Source organism: Humulus lupulus, chromosome 9 (genome assembly GCF_963169125.1).
Source record: "Humulus lupulus chromosome 9, drHumLupu1.1, whole genome shotgun sequence".
NCBI lineage: Eukaryota > Viridiplantae > Streptophyta > Magnoliopsida > Rosales > Cannabaceae > Humulus > Humulus lupulus.
Genome location: NC_084801.1, coordinates 11,603,488 through 11,625,021, shown reverse-complemented (window position 1 = coordinate 11,625,021; position 21,534 = coordinate 11,603,488). Strand labels below are relative to the sequence as shown.

The 21,534-nt window shown below is 31.8% G+C and overlaps 2 protein-coding genes across 2 annotated transcripts; both read right to left on the bottom strand.

Moving 5' to 3' along the window:
• Nucleotides 1-4,362: 4,362 nt before the first annotated feature.
• Nucleotides 4,363-10,127, bottom strand: LOC133800743 (patatin-like protein 3). The gene is made up of 7 exons (XM_062238775.1): nucleotides 9,968-10,127; nucleotides 9,687-9,877; nucleotides 9,330-9,588; nucleotides 8,725-8,874; nucleotides 8,135-8,497; nucleotides 4,729-4,904; nucleotides 4,363-4,650 (listed from the first exon to the last, which is right to left on the bottom strand). Exons 1-7 carry the CDS (start codon nucleotides 10,073-10,075, stop codon nucleotides 4,551-4,553), a joined length of 1,347 nt encoding a protein of 448 aa, XP_062094759.1. The 5' UTR covers nucleotides 10,076-10,127; the 3' UTR covers nucleotides 4,363-4,550.
• Nucleotides 10,128-20,902: 10,775 nt separating this feature from the next.
• On the bottom strand, nucleotides 20,903-21,322 carry LOC133799422 (uncharacterized mitochondrial protein AtMg00820-like). Its single transcript, XM_062237438.1, has one exon. It carries the CDS (start codon nucleotides 21,320-21,322, stop codon nucleotides 20,903-20,905), a length of 420 nt encoding a protein of 139 aa, XP_062093422.1.
• Between the last annotated feature and the right edge of the window lie 212 nt (nucleotides 21,323-21,534).

Below are 21,534 nucleotides of genomic sequence, written 5' to 3'. Positions count from 1 at the left end.
TCGTTTAACAACCACCCAATGAGATTGGAGAGGAGAGTGCAGAAACTGACAGACCTTATTTATGCTAAAGGCTATCTTAGGTCTAGTTATGGTAGCATACTGTAAGGTACCCACAACAAATCGATAAAGGGTAGCATCCAACACAGGATCACTCCCATAGTGTGACAAGCAGAGGCCACTATTCATTGGAAGTATTTTGAGTTTTGACACCTTACATCTGAACTTTACACAAAAGATCTTGAAGGTACTTAGTTTGAGAGAGCAAGACACCATTGGAAGTATGAGAGACTTGAATTCCCAAGAAGTAGTCAACAGTACCTAAATCTTTTAGAGAAAAAGAATCACCAAGAGGTGTGATAATAGATGAGACGTCATGTCACTACTACCCATCACTAGGATATCATCCAAATAGACAAGAACATAGAGACAACTAGTGACAGTAGCTCGAACAAACAAGGAATGGTCAGCCTTTGCTGAAACAAAACCAAGACGAACCAAGGCAGTAGAAAGTTTGTCAAACCAAGCTCTTGGAGCTTGTTTGAGACCATAAAGTGCTTTGTGAAGTTTTCAAACTTTAGTGGGATAAGTAGAGTCTACAAAACTTGGAGGTTGTTGCATATAAATGTCCTCATGCAGATCACCGTTGAGGAATGCGTTGTTAACATCTAGCTGCCTTATCGTTCATCCTCTAGTAACAGCAATGGTAAGAACTACTTGAATGGTCAATGGCTTAACAACTGGACTAAAAGTCTCATTATAATCAAAGCCAGCTTGTTGATGAAAGCCCTTTGCAACAAGACGAGCTTTGTACTGAACAATAGTTCCACCTGTGTTCTCCTTTACTCTATAAACCTACTTGCAACCTATAGGTACTCGGTCAGAGGGTAAGTCCACTAAAGACCAAGTGTTGTTCTTCTGAAGAGCGTTACTCAGCTTGCATGGCACTAGACCACTACTGAATTTTGAGAGCATCATTGACAGAAGAAGGTTCAATAGATGCCATGAGAACTTTGGGCTTTCGAATCCCAGACTTAGCTCTTGTCTGCATCGGATGAACATTAGGCACTGCAGAAACAATGTTAGGAGCAACAGGAAAATCAAGAGATAAAGTAGGTTGCAAATCATTTGAACCAGCTTCTTAACTCAACAAGGGTGGGATAACTGTATATTGGAAGAGGAAGGTTTTGGTGGTGGTGGTAGTGGTAGTGGTGGAGGCATAGATGGTAATGAAGAGGAGGATGATGTTGGTGATGATAATGGAGTAAGAGGAGTAGAACGAAGAGGTGACAGAATAGGTGGACTCGCTGAGACAAGGAACAAATTTGAGGTAGAGGTTGGAGAACACTTTTGAGACAAATCAAAGAAAAGGGAAGACAAACTCATGAAATAAGACATCCCTTGAAATATACACTCTGCCTTCCTTAGACAAACAATTATATCCTTTGTGAGAAAGACTATACCCAAGGAACACACAAGGTTCAAACCTATACAGGAGCTTGACACAGTTATAAGACCTTAAATTTGGGTAACATAAACAACCAAAAACTCTGAGCATATTGTAATCAGGTTGGTATTAAACAAAACTTCTAATGGTGAAATGTGTTGCAAAATGAGAGTACGCATTCTATTTATCAAGAAAACAATTGTACGAAAGGCCTCATCCCAATATTTGAGGGGCAAAGAAGCTTGGGCAAGTAAGGTGAGCCCACTCTCAACAATATGGCGATGTTTGCGTTCAGCAACACCATTTTGCTCATGAGTGTGTGGACAAGACACACTATGAACTATACCAGTAGACTCAACAAGGCTAGTGAAAGCTTGGTATTCACCTCCCCAATCATTTTGAATGGATTTAATTTTATATCCTAGCTGAAGCTCAACTTGAGTTTTGAACTTGGTAAAAGTTGGCAAAGCTTCACTCTTTGTTCGAAGCAAATACACCCAAGTGTGCCTATAATAGGCATCAACAAAACTGATATAATACTTATAACCACTTGAGGATATAGTAGGGGCAAGACCCCATAGAGCCGAATGCAAAAGTTGTAAGGGTTTAGTATAGACAGTAGTTGAGTTAGGAAAAGGAAGTTTCTGGTGTTTTCCAAGACAACAAGTTGCAGACAAATCTGGAGTTGTTTTATTGCTAACATGAATATTACAAGAGGATAGAGCACATCTTACAACTCTAGCAGTAGGATGGTCAAGCCAATTGTGCCACAAAGAAAAAATAGAGTTTGGTACAAACTTATTTTGAGTGAAAAACACTTGGGCACCATCAATAGTGCACTGGGACAAATAGGAGAAATTTGAAGGAGGAGACAATAGAGATCCTAACTGAGTAAAATCAAACTTGTAGAGGCCTTTTTCAAGCTTCCTAACCAGTAAAATCCTCTGAGTAACATGATCCTTAACACAACAATGAAAATGGTGAAACTCAAAAAAGACATTGTTATCTTTCAGGCACATGAAGCAAATTATTTAAGACAAAAAGCTTGGAATGAAATGGGGAAGGAAAAGAAGACTGGCCAAAATTTTGAATTTGCAAAACTGTACCGTTTCCCATGTATATTTGCTCTTGTTCGTTGTATTCAACCCTTGTGGTCAAATTGGATGCCTTAGAGGTGAGGTGATGAGTCGTACCGAAATCGTTAATCACATTTAGTTACACGATTATGGCCAAATAACTCGTTTAGCACTGTTTAAAATGCACACTGTAACGGTCCCAGGGTAGTAGGGTGTTACACAAAATATTTTGGAAATAACTTTCTGGAATTATCAAGCCTCTAGGTGTTTTCTAGCCAAGTGCTCCAATGGATAGAAAATTTTTGTCAAACAAGTGAGCAATAGGCTCCTATTTATAGAGTTTAGAGACACCATTTGAATTTCAAATTCCACAAACCCCTATGGTTGTTACCAATGATTAATTTGATGTTTATGGAATTGAAAATGAGATTTTGGAGTTGTTTGTGTTTTTGGAGCCATTAAAAAAAGGTTGGAAAAAACTAAAATTTGGTCAGTCATCCTTTGTGGTCGCGACCACCAACATCCCTGGTCGCAGCCAGTGGCCAATTTCAGCACACAAAAATGTGCTATTTTTCCAAACGGCTCCAAATCATTCCCAATTATTTTGCAACCCCCAAAACACATTATTGAGGTTAAAATCATATCTCTAACGTCTATTTCACATATGACTTTAAGAAATTCAACTTAAAATTGTGTAACAACACATCTACACAATAATGGACAATATTTGGAAGTTACAAATTTGTAACTTAATTTGTAACACCAAATAAGTTACATATTTGGATATTCACCTATATCTAAATTTTGTAACTCTCTATCATATGTTACAATATGTAGCACTCTTTGTCATATTTATTTAATCTAAAACATTATATTATAAATTAATATAACAACCGTCGGTTATAGAAACTTCTGACGTGTTCACTTAGTTTTCTATTGGTTGTATTAGTTAATTATTTTCTTTTATTGTTTTCTTGATTAGCTATAACTCACTCTTGTTTTGCTAAGTCTATAACAAACCTGCTTAAGCATATATATCTTTTTAGTATGGTGTGCTTTTCAACTTTCTTGTGTTTACTATCTCAAACATTCTTTTACATTAAAACTTTCTTTGTCTAATTTTATTTCTTGTAACAAAAATATTGGACATCCCGATTGAAGGGCTATCCCAAACTGTTGTGACATTTTTTAATTGCTCAACGACTTGCAAAAGATTCTGACCATTTGGAAAGAATCACATGGTCCTAAGGTCGAGTAGCAAAGTTCTTACTCTCATGGGTTTTTTAATATTATTTTATACTTCGGCTTGACCCAACCTTTTTCGTTACCCCAACTTCGATCCCAATCTTTACCTCCTCCTCTCTAGACCTAACTTTGTCATTTTTAAAAATTTTAATTTTAGACCTGAGACCCTAGTTTCCACCTTAACCTTCATCTTGATCCAATGTTGGTTTCTACCCAGGACCGACCCTAAGCTAAGATGGGCTAGGCCCGTGCTTAGGACTCTCCAAAACCCGAGCCCCCAATATGCTTATTAGTTGATGTAGTCCTTTTTCGATTTGAGTCTTTTTTTCTTTTTTCATTTTTCTGTTAACACCAAAAGCCCATCACCATCTTCAAGCCTCATACATAAAATAAAAACTGTAATTAGTGCTTCACGCGCAGGCAAATAGTATATATTTATTTAATATTATTTAATTAGGAAATTAAGGGCCAATCATATTAAGTTTTCCAAGGGCACATGTATTGTCAGGGTTGGCCCTGTTTCGGCCCAATCGTAATGTTGATTCAATTTAGATTTGAGGTCGAGTATAAAATTTATTACAATTTGAAAAGGTTCAATTATATAAATATAAAATACAATAAAATATATTGTTTCAAATAAGACAATTGTACTACTTTATTACACATGTGGACTTTCATTGAAATTATTACATCATAAACCAAACGACACACTTATAGTAAATCGAACTCTGTGTAATTTATTAGACTCAACAAATAGCAGACCATGTTGAGCTCTAATTAACACTTTATTTTAATACAGCGCCACTGCGTAGCCTTGTGAGTCGGCTAATTTCCCTCGACTTTTTAGCTCGATTTTTCTTTATGGCAATAAGCTTTTTTGCGAACCTGCAAAGCATGCATATTATTATTAGCTAAGCACGAAACAAATCAAACTTATACAAATGCAATAAATTAATTACTCACTTTCCAAGTGCTACTTGGTAAGTGTCATTTTCATTCACAATAATACGTTGAAAGGTAGCTAGATTCAGGCTTGTAACTGGCTTATTCAGCAAGTCTTTGGCGTATTGCTCCAGTTTATCCAAATTTGCTGGGTCAGCGTTATCCATGGCAGCAAGTTCCTCTGGCAACTTTGAATCCTTTGAAGATTGAAGTAAAAATATATAGTCATCAATTAATAATCTATAATATATCACTACAAAAATAAGTACCCACAACACCTTTACTGAAAACAATGAAAAATGTTGTCAATAGAAGTATTTTCAAAAAATGTGCCAAACTTTGGCCGTTTTTTTAGGGTTGTTTTATCGACAACACTGACCTATACCAAAAATGTGTTGTCGGTAGAAGTTTTAAAGATAACATAAAGTCTGAAACCCTTTCTTTTTCCTTCAGCCGTGAAAATACTCTTTGTCTCACCTAAATCCCCCATTTTTCTCTCTCTTCTCTCACTAAAAATCCCTCCATTAATTTCACTCCCTTCTCAAGCTTAGAAATCCACAAACTCAAATCTTCTTCCATCACAAGATTATATACAAAGCTCACAAGGTTTGCCAATTTTGGTTTAATTTTTTTTTTCCTCTCGCAATCATTTTCAAATTTTCTTTTGTAATTGGTAAGCTTTTTCTCTTAAGGTGAAGGTCTTTCTCTTAGTAAGTTTTCTCCTTTTTATTTTTATTTTTTTGTCTTTCATAATTTCCCCAAATTTCTCTCAAAATTCGGACATTGTGGAAACAGACGGCTCTGGCTCTGGCTCCGGCTCCGGCTCCGCCCCTCAACAACAACTGCGACCACAGCTCCATAACTTTGACAGGTATAAATGAAAATAAGGTTTCTAGATTGGGTTAAATGAAAATATATTATTTGTGTGTTGATTGTAATAAAGTTAGATTATTAGAATGGGTTTTGTTTGTTTAAATTTATTTTTGCTCTTGTTGTATTGTCTATTTTAATTAAAAATGGATCAAGAAATATAAAACTATTTAATGTATATTTTCTTAGTCTTACTAGTAAAAATCAGATTATATGTATATTGATTTGTTGTTGTTGTTAATTTTTAATAAAAATGTATTTTGTATAAAATTATGATATTTTGAATAAAAAATTGAATAATTAACAAATTAAGAATAATAATTATTAATTAGAGACGTTTTTAATGTATTTGTATTGCTTTGTGTATGTTATGGGTCTGGATATATTTTTTGTGTGTTATTTGCAAGTTTTTAAAATTTGGGATATATGAAAATATAGTCGTTATGATATCGAATATTTTATAGAATTAGAAAATTTAGAGATTTTGTGAAAATTAATAAAACTATTCAATAAAATATGTAATTTAATAAATAGTAGTGAATTAATAAGTAAAATAATAATATTTGCTAATTATGATTAAAGATTAAAAATAATTAGAAAACCAATTTTTAAAAATAATTATTAAATTACTAAATTTAATAATAATTTTCAACAAAGAATAAATATAATATTGAATTGATAAACTAGTCAAATAATTAAAAAAAATTATTATGATTAAATAAAATAAAATTTTATATTTAATAATATTAACAATAATAAATTTTTAATAAATAAACCATTAATTTTAATTAAAAATTAAATGGAATTTACTCAATTGGCACCATGTGTTTTTGCAGAGTATCATTTTAATACACTCTTTTTTCAATAATCATCATATGGTACCCTATATTTTAAAATCATACACATTTGGTATCCTAAACTTAGATTTGATAAATAAAATTTTATCAATATGACCAATTACCATAAGTTATATATATAATTAAGTAATTAAATTTGAATTTGAAACTCATAAAATTGAGAGCAGTTTGATCAAATTGGCAAAATTTTATCAATTAAATTTAAATTTAGGGTATCAAATATGTACGATTTCAAAATACAGAATACCAAATATGTACGATTTCCAAATACATGGTACCAAATGAGCATTATTGTAAATAGAGGGTACCAAAACGATACTTTGCAAAAACGGTACGATTTCTTTAATTACGTATCATATGTACTAATAAATATTTGTCACCTAGGATGTTTTTTTTTTACATCGGACGACAAATATATGTAGCAGAACACCTCCAAGGAATCTTGCACAAAATAGACAAATTCTGTGCAAAACGGTACGCTAATTGGAAGTGTAATTTAGGTGAGCATCTTAAAAATTTTGGGCTTACAAATCAATACACATGATGTTCAGTAGAGCAGTGGCAAAAGTACATATTGAGTACTTCTCATGCCCATAAGTGAATGTATCCTTATTTGTTAACTATTTCTTTTTACTTAACCTTTTTAATTTAACATATCAATAACACTATCTTTCTTTTAGAAACATTTTGAGATCAACTTGACAAATAGGAAAAAGTTGAAAGAACCCAGTCGTAGGGGTTCTTATTCTATACCAGATTTGCCATACAAAAAAGAAAGTTAATTTTGTTTTTTAAAAAAAATCATTTATTTATTTTTTGTTTATGTATGTGATATATAGCGCAGTCTCAAGATTGGGCAACTTGTACCGATCCCAGATGCTTGGATGAGTACTCACCACAAACAAGGCAAAAGGTGGGTGACGAAAACAGCCGAACAAACCTGAGTAATTAACTATATTTTTAACAGTTTTTAGTTTTTTACTCAGTTAATTTACAGTTCATAATTTTTTTTCTATGTATGGTAAGCGTGTCATTCGTTAGACGCAACTGTCACAATCTACTACTAAGGATTCGTTAGCCTAGTCGACTATATGTCCTCAGAGATGATGAGTTTGCTGAAATGTGGGAGCGCATTAGACAGTTGGAGACCACATCCAGACTCATTGCATTATCCCGCTATCTCAAAATCCGCCTTAAGCATCTTATGATCTCGATGTCGGAGGGCTGAGCTAGTAGGTCGATTTATTACTTATATGTTTTTGTATTCACAAAATTATCTATTTTTATTTTTAGGACAACTTATCTAGTTAAGTTTTCAAACTCATATGTATATATTTAAGTGTTTAACGAAAGTAGTTTAGTATAATTTTTGTTATATTATTTCAATTATGTTATATAGTAATTTTTGTTACATTATTATTTATAATAATATAAAACAAAATACTAATTGAATATTGTCAGTAATACCTATACCCATAACACGTCATTGGTATTTGAATTAAATCTGCTGACAATGTGTTGTCGGTAGAGGGTTTACTGACAACACATATAATATAGTCGGTATACATTGCTTTCTACCGATAAAGGTATACCGACAATAATTTACCGATAACTTGTTAGCAGTAAAGGTTTTACTAATGATGTGATTATTTAATTTTATTATAACAAAGCTGTAAAATGTAAATATTTATATAATTTACCTGAATACGAAGGAAATTTTCAGGATGAAGAGATGAATCAAAAAACATTGTGCTGTAGTGATCAATCATATCTGCGTTTGCGTCAGACATGAAATCAATGATTGGACGATCCGCACTCCAGAAATTCCAGGGTGGGTTTTGTATCCAATTAATAGCCGACCAACTATTAACCATTTTAGCATTGTACTTCCCCACACTCTTATCGGCTCCTGTTCCTAAGGAGAGTACAAGAAGACGAGAAGAATTTATCAAGTCACTCTCTTCTTCTTCTCCCCTTTTTCTTTTCCCCTTTCCTTTTCTTTTTCCTTTTTCTAAATGAACTTTTGCCCTTTTTTTCACAACTTCCGTAATCGCAGCTGCAGTCTGCAATTTCAATCAAAGTTTAAATTAAAAAGAAAATACATACTTGAGCTATATCAAATATAAATCACATATACAAATATAAAGATCTTTTTCTAATAAAAAGTTTGTTTTTACTTTATTTACTTAAACTCCCAAAATGACTATTTTAATCCTGGTAGCTAAAAAAGAAGTTAAAGAAAGCTTAGCTAGATAGAGTCATAATAATAAATGAGTATATTATATTATACTGGATTATTAGCGGCAACCCCTCCATCAATCATGTTGAATTCTGTATTTTTGTTGAAGAACTGATAAGCTGGAAGGTAAGTTGGTGCTGCAGAGGTGCTAATGCAGATATCTGATAAAAGAGCATCCAATTCTTCATTTCCATTATCCACCTGCATCCATTCCATCCTATAAATAAAAAATTTATATAAATATATAGGGAGCATCATTTTTGTCCCTACCATAAGGCTTTTTTTTTTTTTTTTTACTTTTGTTTTTATTATATCCTACATGATAGTTGTTATAATAGTCATTTTACTAATTTGTGAGGAATTTTAAATAATTTACAAGATCAAAATCAGAATTTAAATAATTTGTTTTCCACGTAAAAAAAAAAAATTAAGCACGTTTGCAGTTGACTATTTGATCTCCGATTTTGATACTGTAAATTATTCGAAATTTTTTTAAAATTAACAGAATGTATATTTTAATTATAATGCACGTCATTATGCAAAAATATTATGTTATAATTTTTCCAAATATTGAAAATAGAAAATGTTCATGCGATAAAGACAATTCCTATAAATAATAGTACAATTTAAGTTCGAGAATCAAGAGAGAAAGTCACCTCATAAGAGGAGAAGACAACAGGTGAGAGTTTCTTGATGTCGTATGCAGGAATGACTAGATTTGTCAGAGTATTGCTCAGACGCTTATCCCCAAGGATGTCACTAGCCAATTTTTGAATGTATCCACCATCATACGTTGACCCTAATAAAACTTTCTTATTATTCTCGTTTCCATGGGAAGCTGCTGCATCTGTTAACATTTTCAGGTACATTTCATGACAGTCTTCTGAATGACAGTTTTCATATGACGAATGACATCTGTTTAAACAATTTGGATTAGTGTATATATATATATTTATACGCACATTTTCAGTATGATAGCAGCTTCAAAAACCTGTTATTATTAGATTACTCACAATATGCATGACTTCTTTTTGAATATTTTTGGGCATTCCCGTTTGTAGAAAGGGACAATCTGATTGGCGTCATACAAAGGCCGTTTTTGGTGGTTGGGTGTTGATATCATTGCTGCAATGAGACCACCGGTGCTTGTCCCTGAGATCACATCAAAGTAGTCTGCCAGCCTTGTATTCTCGCCACCGTATTCCTAACTCACACATCGATCCACACAAAACTTATTATATATTTTGTACATCTACACACATACACACATGGCAAATATGACAATATATAATACCTTAAGTTTGGATTCAAGGAAATCAAGAATGACCCCAGGGATGATCCCTCTAACTCCTCCTCCATCAATACTAAGAATGGTAATTGTATCAGCTGACGTGCCTGCCATATTACGATCACTCTTATTATTATTATTTATATTGCTAAGCAAAAGTTGGATATGCAATATTGAATGGAGGAAGAACCTACCTAGACTCACTTCTATTTATAGAACCTAGCCAGCTCTTAGTGTTCCGTGTATGTCCTAGAAAATTACCTTTATACCCTTTTATATGCATGGTCACATAATTCATTCTATATATGTAGCGTAAAATGTTGTAGCTTTTTATGGCTGTAACTGTTATCCAATAAAATAGCATTGTAGTGTAAAATGTTGTAGCTTTTTATGGCAGTAACAATATTAATAGGGAATTTCATGTTATATATGCATGATAATTTTGTAAATTTTTTTAATATGCTAATATATATGTTACTATCCCAAATATATGATAATTTTAATTTTTTTTAGACAAAAATACCTTTAACATTTAAACACTCGTTTTCTCTCTCAATCAAATCTATCTCTCTCTAACATTTCTCATTATCTCACTCTCTCTAACATTCTAATCCTGTAAATCTCGAAAAAATACCAAAATTTAAAGAAAAAATCATCTGAACCCGACATTTGAGTGAAAAAATATGAACCTCCAAAATTTTCGTTAAATTTCAGTGCAAAGCATCGAAATTGCATCGAAAAAACATCGTTTTGGACAAAATCAAGTTCTCATGATTGCATCGCAACAACATCAAAACACCATCGATTTTGCACCGTTTTGGACAAAAATCAAGTTCTCATGGTGTTTCGATACAAAATCAATAGTGTTTCGATGTTCTTATGATGCAATCATGAAAACTTATTTTTTTGGCCAAATCGATGGTGTTTCAATACAAAATCGATAGTATTTAGATGCTATTGCGATGCAATTATGAAAACTTGATTTTTGGCCAAAACAATGCTTTTTCGAGGCATTTTCGATGCAATTTCGATGCTCGGTTATGAAATTTGACTAAAACTTTAGAAGTTCATATTTTGTTCACTCAAATGTCTATTTAAGATGATTTTGTTTTTTAATTTTGGTATTTTTTCAAGATCTACAAGATTAGAATGAATGAAAGAGTGAGAGAATGAGAGATGTTAGAGAGAGAGTTCGGATTGAGAGAGAAAATAAGTGTTTGAATGTTAGGGGTATTTTTGTCTAAAAAATTAAAATTATCATATATTTAAGATAGTAACTTATGTTGGTATATTAAAAAATTTCACTAAATTATCGTGCATATAACATAAAATTTCTCAATTAATATTAGGAAATACTCCATGCCATATCTTGAAAATAGAAGAGGACAAGTTATTAGAAAAGGGAAATTATTATGATAATCTTTTATTAGCTAGCTAGATTGCGACCAAACAAAACACTATATATATATATATATATATATATGTCTAGCTTCAAATATTTTACTCAATTAAGAAAGATGTTTAAATTTTCAATACTACTGATTCTTATCCAAAGTATATATATTTTGAATGAATCAAAGGTGTTTGGATTCTTGTATATATATATATATATATATATTTCGTTGTATTCATTTTTTGATCCATCTTTTTTATTTTAAACTTTGCTGGGTCACCTTCATTATATTGATGGAGAGGAACCGAGATTGAGGAAGACAATGGTGTTAAAAGTGGTAGGTAGGGAGACGTCCTATGTAAAATGTGTTTTTCATTTAAATTCATTCAAAATATGAATATGTTCTTTGTGAATTATATCTTTACCAATAATTTAGATATAAGTAGGAATAATTGTTCCACGTTATAAGTAAAAGAAGCAATTTGAGATTGACAAATTATAATAAATTGCCTTAATAAATATCCTTTATTTTTAAGTTTGAAAGAAATAAACATTTTTTTTAATTTTTACATTTTATTATATATTGGCAATAATACCCAATTTTTTATTTTTTATTTTTGGCAGCAATAGTACATTTATTCGTTGGTAACCAGTTATTAGTTCTGGTCATTTTAATTATTTAAATATTATAATAATTATTTTAAAAAAAGTTAACCTGATAATAAATTATTTAAAAATAAAAAGATCTTTTGTTGAGGTATTAAAGACCTCTAGTTGAGTTTTGTTCTTTTGTTTGTGTTATAATCCATTATTCCTCTAAAAATAAAATTAGAGAAGTATGGATAATTGTTGCATTATGTGTCAAACCATAATGAGTCTATCTTTAAAATTAGTTGTCTTTACTTTTGTGGTCCTATACCTATAGGACACGTTGCTTATTTTCTGTTGGATGCCTAGATTTCCTCAATAGCCTTGGCTAAATAAACACATCTGTGTACTAGTTTACTTCAACAATGAAATACAGATTACAACCTTTCCTTCCTCTGTTTTCTAACACCATGTTATAGGCGAAAGAAATACCAAGGAAAAAAAAAATAGTATTAGATAGGGGGATTTGTGATGTGGGTGAAGTGGTTTTTTGCTAATTTATTGGACAACACTACATATGTAATTTTAGCAATTTTCCAAATCGCATCGAATAGATCTCAAATCGTATAAACTGCACTGCAAAAATGCAGTACGGTGCGGACAATGTGGGCAGTTATACCTATTGCAAAATAATTTAACAATCAAACATTATAATTAATAAAGATTCATAATAAACAAAATTATACATATACAACTAAATAAACTTTTAGCTAAACAATGAAAATACAACAAACTAATAATAAATAAAAAATGTGTTATAGAAGTAAATGTTTTGATTAAGGAGAAATATATTTATATTGAAATAGAATATGTGTTAACATAATAATATTTCTAGATATTGTATTTGTTATGTTATATAATTATATATGTATTTAAGTTTAAATATAGTAAAATTGAAAAAAATATATAAAATAATTAATATATATATAATGATGCGGTGCGGTTTGAACCACATTATATATAAAATTCAAAACCGTAAATGGTGCAATTTGACAAAAATAAAAATCGCAACCGCACTGCAAAATGTTCCATACCACAAATTGTGGTGCGGTTTGATGAATACTCCTAGATAATACCAAACAAATTTAGATATTATCACTCCAATAAGAAAAGGGTAACAACTAATAAATCAAATGTGTTTTTTTTTTTAATAAAGCTCAAGAATCCACATCTCAAAACTCAATCGTAGAATCTCCAACTCATTATTTTTTTTATAAAGTTCATGAGCTTACAATAATTCACTTCTCAAAACTCTATCATGTAGTTAGAGTGATAATAGGATTGAGCATAAATACAACTTACAATCCACACATAACCAATGTGAGACTAAACGGTAAACACACACCAAAGGAAAAGAATCCCCAATATAATCGTTACTTTTTTTTCGTCCACCCAATGGAGGGGACCAAGCTACCTATACCATCTCGAGAGGGACTTAATTTGTCTTATAATATGATTCATCGTGATGGTACATCATATTTTCTTAATTATTAATTTAGTTTTATTAATAGAATTTATTAATTATTTTTATTAACTTTATATTAATATTATATAAATTTTGAAATAAATATTTTATTTTAATTAAATAATTTATTTATTTTTGTTTAAATTTATATTTATTTTAGTTTTTAAATTTGGGAGTAACAACAAAATATTATATATTATATATTAGATATAATATTAAATAGTATATGTGAATTTAAAATTTATGCTTCTTAGTGGTTTTTTTTTTCTTAAAAAAATAATTTGTTGCTAATTTACAGTAGATTATATTATATATTTAATATGATATTATTCAAATAAGTGAGTTTAAGTTTAATTAAATTTTATTTAAGTTATAAAACATATGAATTTATTATTTTAAAATAATTATCATTGTAAAATATCTGAAAAATATTATACTTTAATTTGTTTAATTATTTATTATTTTTAAATAATTATCATTATAAATTATCTAAAAAATATCACATTTTAATTTGTTTAATTATTTATTATTTTTAAATAACTATCATGGTAAAATATCTCAAAATATTCTATTTTAATTTTTTAATTATTTATTTTATTTTATTTAAGTTGAAGTGTTTACAAACTACCGTTAAATATAAGAATATTCTGGTAAATTTAACATTAAAAAATAAAAAACCATTAAAACAAATAATTTTCGTTATCTACACATATTATATAGAAGATATATATATATATATATGGAAAACTTCTCAATGGTTATTACCCATAAATAAGTACTAACAATTATGATGATGTGGCAACATAGTGACTTGGTATAGCAAGGTCACCCATAGTTAAATATTTTTTTTCTACATTACTTTTGAATTTAATTATTTTTTTTGCTATAATTAATGGTGTTTTCAACCAATGAGAAACGCTAACTATATTTAGAAATTGACATGCATTTAAAAAATGAAAAGTTTACAATGTAATATTTTTGTAATAAATACACGTTTTTCAACAGCTAACCCTTCAAAAAATTTGAAAAAATTAAAATTTATTTTTATAAATATTAATTAATTATAAATATGGATCATTGATCTTAATCAAATAGTTAACATTAAAGTAATTATCCATGAATATTATCCATTAAGAATGCATATATATCTCTTCTATATAATAAGTGTGTAGATAACGGAAATTCTTGGTTTTAACAGTTTTTTATTTTTTTAATGTTAACTTTAACGGAATATTCTTATATTTAACATAATATTCTTATACTTAACGGTAGTTTGTAAACACTTAAACTTAAATAAAATAAAATAAATAATTATAAAAATTAAAATAAGATATTTTTGAGATATTTTACAATGATAATTATTTAAAAATAATAAATAATTAAACAAATTAAAATATGACATTTTTCAGATATTTTACAATGATAATTATTTTAAAATAATAAATAATTAAATAAATTAAAGTAAAACATTTTACAATGATAATTATTTAAAAATAATAAAATCATATGTTTTATAACTTAAATAAAATTTAATTAAATTTAAACTCACTTAATAGAATAATATCATATTAAATATATAATATAATTTGCTGTCAATTAACAACAAATTACTTTTAAAAAAAACTAGCAAAAAATTTAAATTTAAAATCCACATATAAAATTTGGTTCTCACTCCCAAATTCAAAAACTAAAACAAACATAAACTTAAACAAAAATAAATAAATTATTTAATTAAAATAAGATATTTATTTAAATTTATATGAAATTAATATAAATTTAATAAAAGTAATTAATAAATTCTATAAATAAAAATAAGTAAACTTGCCTTGCAAGTTAATTGTATCTAGTATATATATATATATATATATATATTTTGCAGAAGTTGTTACCTGCTACTTTTATATAGTACAAGGCAATTATTTCAGCTGCCATAGGATAGCTACAAGAAAATTATTTACCAGTCATGCACTTCTATTTAATTTGGAAATTGTGTATTTCTTCAAGTGTATATATTAATTCCCTTTCAAAATTAGAATGCATCTGTATTTTTTTCAGTGATCTCTTTTGGTCTATTTCGAGGGAGTTGGCACATTTAATTATTTACTTGAATATAAAGCTAGCATGAAAAGCTCTACGTATTTGTATGCTAGTGCTAACGAGAGGAAAGCAACTCAAATTTGGCTACCTCCTTTTATGATGACTCAAAACTTTTGTAACGCCCTGGATAGCCAAAATCGTTACACTGTGTGTTTATAAAGTGTCAGACTTGCTAACCAAGTCATTTAAATAAAATCGTGTTATTGAAACTATTAAGGAACTAGGGTTGAAAGCGTTTTGGTTTCAAAAGCCACATTTTCATTAAAAAAAAATTGTTTATTTACACAGGATCCCAAAAATATCAATTTAAAGGTCGTTCACAAAAGTTACAAAGTTCAAATACATTAACCAGCCATACTAAGGCAAAACAAGCAGTTAGGTAGATCCCTATCCTGACCCACTCCTCGACCATAGTGATCGAACAGCTGGCTATGTACATTTCACCTCGGAGCTCTCCACCTCAAGCTTGGTCCAGCTTGCCCTTGCCTTTACCTGCACCACGTAGCACCCGTGAGCCAAGACCCAGCAAGAAAACACAACAACAACAGAGCATGAACAATTAACAAACAAGTCAACATCTCACATTGCATCACATATACTCAGATATATCATCAGTCAGTATAATCAAGTATTCCACATACTAGGCATTTCAGTTCATAATATTCACAATTCACAAACGATAACCAGGGCTAGCGCCCTCAGGCCGCTCCCTCTGTTATCCCATTATTCTTGGCTCCCAGTGGCCAATCCGCGCCCTGTGAGCTTAAACCATGTACGGCATCCTTAGACCGCTTTTAAATGTCCCATGGCATAATACCAACATTGACACGATGCAACTCTCGGGAGCACTTAGTCCCATCACAATCATGTAACCGGGTGCAATTTTCTTACCTTTCAATTCACTAGTTCCCGATGCCTCGAAGCCGCGAGCATGGTCCTCTACCCCGAGCCTCTCCAAAGACCTAATCACAACACAAATGAAACTTCCTTTATCACTAATCAATCCAAAACTATTTCCCGGAACCAATCCCACACTCTCGGAACTCCCCAAATCCCTAAAACAACGCACCGACGACATCCCCCGAACCCCCGGAGCAAAGGCTCAAAATTGCGAAAATCCCATGTCTTGAAATTGGCCTTGCGGCGCGGCGCAGCCCTGTTGCGCCGCGGCGTCCAGCAAGTCAGAGAGCACATTCCTCCCAGAAACAGCCTTGCGTCGCGGTGCACAAGAACAGCGCCGCGGTGCTCCTTCGCGAGCCCAGAATTCTGGGTTTTCTCTTACGTTTTCCCGAACCCAAATCACCCCAAACTTATACCTAAGCCTCAAAACCAACTCAAAACCCCAAATAAACCTTTCAACAACCTACAAACATCATAATCTAGCTCAGTTATACAATCATTCACAGAATTCACACTTAAATTTCAGACTCAAACACTTAAACCAAAACTTGAGAAAAGTACAAACCAGACCTCTAAATCCTTAAATCATAACAGTTACGAAATTGCAAACATGTTTAATACCCTTACCTCAATCAGAAATTCAACTTGAGCTTCCTCCAATCCAAGCTTTAAACTGAGTTTCCCCTTGACAAACCAGCTCAACTTTTCATGCAAAACAAGCCATGGATATCTTTCAATTCCTTCCAAAATCAATTCAGAACTTAACAAAACAGGGACCAAATCCTTACCTCGGTATAAACCTTGATATGTGCTCGATTCCACACTCTTAAGCCCTTTACTAGCCTCAAAGAACACAGCTAAACTCCTCTTCCACTTTGCCTTCTAGGTTCTTGATTCTCCCTTTCCTTCTTGATCTTTCTAGCCTTCCAAGTCTTAACTTCAGTTATACTTAGCATAAAAGAATCGTATACATCCTTTTCCCTCAGCCAAAACCATCTATACCACTGCCAAAAGACTACCTTAGCCCTCCACTAATATCCCTTCCTAACTAAACCTCAAGGGCATATTTGTCCTTTTACTAGCTTTACAATTCTACCACTTCTCCAACAAAACCGGTTACTCTCTATGGTTACTAACAGTTACACAAGTTACCAAATCACCAGTTACCATTATCTAGCTTTCTAGGACCGTCTCGGCACGTGCATCACATTGATATCACCACACCCACGTGGTACAAATCACATAGCATAATTATCACATAACATAATACACATAGTCATATAACATGCTTAAAATCATAATCATGCATCTTAATCATTAAAACCATACATAATTCCCATTATGCTCTCCAGGCACACTAATCAAGGCCCTTAAGCCTTATTAGTGAATTTGGGTCGTTACAACTTTAGTGAAGAATGATTTCGTATTTCTCATCTTATAAATAACACTGTATAGATACAATATTTAGAAAGCTTAAATCTAACCGAAAACCAAAACAGAATAACAAACTTTGTAACAAACTAATCAACTTCTAACAAATTAATAGAAGTTGAAGCATGGTCTCTAACAGCCCCCTCAAACTAAGTATTGATTTAGAAACAACACTTATTTTGTCACGCAGAAGAGAGAAACAAGAGCTGAAAATGGGTTTAGTTAGACAATCAGCAACTTGAGCAACAGCTGGAACATGCTTGACTTGGATATGGTTTTGCAAGACCTTGTTTTTGACAAAATAGAGATCAATCTCTATGTGCTTTGTGCGTGCATGAGGGACGGGGTTGGCAGCAAGCATGACAGAACTCAAGTTGTCACACCAAATAGAAGGTAGAACAGATACAAAAATGGTGAGCTCATGAAGTAACGACTGAATCCAGGAGAGTTCAATAACAACAGAAGCTAAACTACGAAATTCAGCTTCAGTAGAAGAGCGAGAAACTATGGTCTGCTTCTTGGACTGCCAAGCCACTAAATTGTCACCAAAATAAATGCAAAATCTAGTAGTGGAGTGCCAGTCATCTGGGTCAGAAGCCCAATCAGCATCACAAAATGAGATTGCGCAAGATTCGTTTAACAGCCACCCAATGAGATTGGAGAGGAAAGTGCAGAAACTGACAGACCTTATTTACGCTAAAGGCAATCTCAGGTCTAGTTATGGTAGCATACTGTAAGGCACCCGCAACAGATCGATAATGGGTAGCATCCAACACAGGATCACTCCCATAGTGTGACAAGCAGAGGCCACTATTCATTGGAGTATTTTGAGTTTTGACCCCTTGCATCTGAACTTTACCCAAAAGATCTTGAAGGTACTTAGTTTAAGAGAGCAAGACACCACTGGAAGTATGAGAGACTTGAATTCCCAAGAAGTAGTCAACATTACCTAAATCTTTTAGTGCAAAAGAATCACCAAGAGTTGTGATCATAGATGAGACGTCGTTTTCACTACTACCCATCACTAGGATATCATTCACATAGACAAGAACATAGAGACAACTAGTGACAGTAGCTCGAAAAAACAAGGAATGATCAGCCTTTGCTGAAACAAAACCAAGACGAACCAAGGTAGTAAAAAGTTTGTCAAACCAAGCTCTTGGAGCTTGTTTGAGACCATAAAGTGCTTTGTAAAGTTTGCAAACTTTAGTGGGATAAGTAGAGTCTACAAAACCTGGAGGTTGTTGCATATAAATGTCCTCATGCAGATCACCGTTGAGGAATGCATTGTTGTTGGGGTTTTATGCCCTAATTAAAACTCAATTTCTTTATAATCTCATTTATTATCAATAAAAGAATAAAAATCATTTTTTGACTTGGTCAATCACTTTGCTCACATGTTTTATTTTCATGATTATTTGTATGATATAAACTTCTATTAAATCCCGAGCATATAGCTAATCTTATTTATAGTGACGTAATCACAGTGGAATATAAATATGATTATATGTTCAAAATAAGTTAGTCCTAAGATTAGTCAGTGCACAGGATTTACACTGACTTGACAATCTACGATATGATCTACTTACACATTGCAGTGTTATGTTCTTTCCAGAACATTAGAAAAGTAGATAAGATTGGATGTATTTATTACATCGGACTGGACCGATATTGATAGTTGAAGGGATAAGTAAACATACCGTTATTATCTACTCTAGTCATATCTTATAGTTGACCATAGGTCAATTTAATCTCAATTCTGAGTGGTTTGTATTCTAACTGATTGTATTATTTGAGTTCTTTAACTTGTTCGTTACCAGCTTACCCTACGAACTAGCCCATACTTACATCTTGAGAACTCGATAGTATAATTGAGTGGGAGTGTTAATCATAGATATGAACATCTATAGCTTCTGATGAAGAAGTGAAATGACGATTTCCTTTTAGTTTTGTTCAAGGTGTTAAATGATATAGATCTCATTTCAGTAATTAAATTAGGTTACTGAAATATCATCTACAAGGAATTACGTGTTTTAAGGATAAAATACAATGAGGGGTAAAACAGTATTTTAGTCTCATCTCATTGTAGACCGTCTATAGAGGATTTAGTGATAATTATGGTTGTAACAATGGATAATTAATAGCGTATCTATATTTATTATAGAGCGTTCTATGAATTGAAGAGTGCAATTCCAAGTCTATAGTGGAGTCACGAGGAATTAATAAGTTAGTAAATTTATTTGTTAGATTTATGATAACCTATTGGAACTTGATTTCATAGGCCCATGGTCCCCATTGTACCTTGGATAAAATCATCTAGATAGTCTCAATTAATTGATTTAATTATCAATTAGAATGATCAAAGTTGACCAGGTCAATTTTGGATAGTTTCACAGAGTTATGTAATTTTGAGAAGAAAAGAGAAATTAGGGCAGATTTATTAATTAAGATAAATTGGTATCTAAATTAATATTTAAGTTTAAATCAATGTTCAAATTATAAATAATTAATTTGATAAAGGATTTAAATAATTATTTAATTAATTAAATCAATAGAAAATAATGCAGACCTTGATTTTAAGTCCAATGGGCTTATAATCAAATGAAAATTTTCACGGGCCTAAAGCCCATGATAATTTCGACCAAGGCTTCTAATTGGATATTATTTTATTGATTTTTAATTAAACTAAATGGCCTAAATAAGTCTATAAAAGGAATGTTAAGAGAGAGTTGAAGTTAGAGAAGTCAGACAGAGGACAAACACTAGTTTTCTGATAGAAGATTGAAGATCGGTTCAGTTTCTTGATAATACTCTACGACAGAAAGGATACAAGGGTTAGAGAAACTGAAGGAAATGACACTATTATTCCGCTACGTATACTGTAAGTATTCTTATCATTGTTTCTCTTTGAATTCAATTTTAGAAACATGTTCTAGGTTATCTCATATTAATTTGTTTGATAAAAGATCTACATGAAAATAAATAAAGATCCTGTATAAGAGTTTTCCTAACAATTGTTAACATCTAGCTGCCTTATCTTCCATCCTCTAGTAACAGCAATGGTAAGAACTACTCGAATGGTCACTGGCTTAACAACTAGACTAAAAGTCTCCTTATAATCAAAGCCAGCTTGTTGATGAAAGCCTTTTGCAACAAGACGAGCTTTGTACCGAGCAATAGTTCCACCTGTGTTCTCCTTTACTCTGTAAGCCCACTTGCAACCTATAGGTACTCGGTCAGAGGGTAATTCCACTAAATACCAAGCCTTTTTCTTCTGAAGAGCGTTAAACTCAGCTTGCATAGCACTAGACCATTGTTGACTTTTGAGAGCATCATTGACAGAAGAAGGTTCAATAGACGTCATGAGAACTTTGGGCTTTCGAATCCCAGACTTAGCTCTTGTCTGCATTGGATGAACATTAGGCATTGCAGAAACAATGTTAGGAGCAACAGGAAAATCAAGAGATCAAGTAGGTTGCAAATCATTTGAACCAGCTTCTTGACTCAACAAGGGTGGGATAACTGTATATTGGAAGAGGAAGGTGTTGGTATTGGTGGTGGTGGTGGTGGTGGCATAGATGGTAATGAAGAGGAGGGTAATGATGGTGATGATAATGGAGTAAGAGGAGTAGAACGAAG

Coding starts and splice junctions, on each gene's coding strand:
- LOC133800743 (XM_062238775.1), bottom strand. CDS start 10,075: ATGGCAGGCACGTCAGCTGATACAATTACCATTCTTAGTATTGATGGA. Junction 9,878..9,967: donor TCCTTGAATCCAAACTTAAG/GTATTATATATT, acceptor TGTGTGAGTTAG/GAATACGGTGGCGAGAATAC. Junction 4,905..8,134: donor AAAATTTCCTTCGTATTCAG/GTAAATTATATA, acceptor CAATCTTCAAAG/GATTCAAAGTTGCCAGAGGA.
- LOC133799422 (XM_062237438.1), bottom strand. CDS start 21,322: ATGCCTAATGTTCATCCAATGCAGACAAGAGCTAAGTCTGGGATTCGA.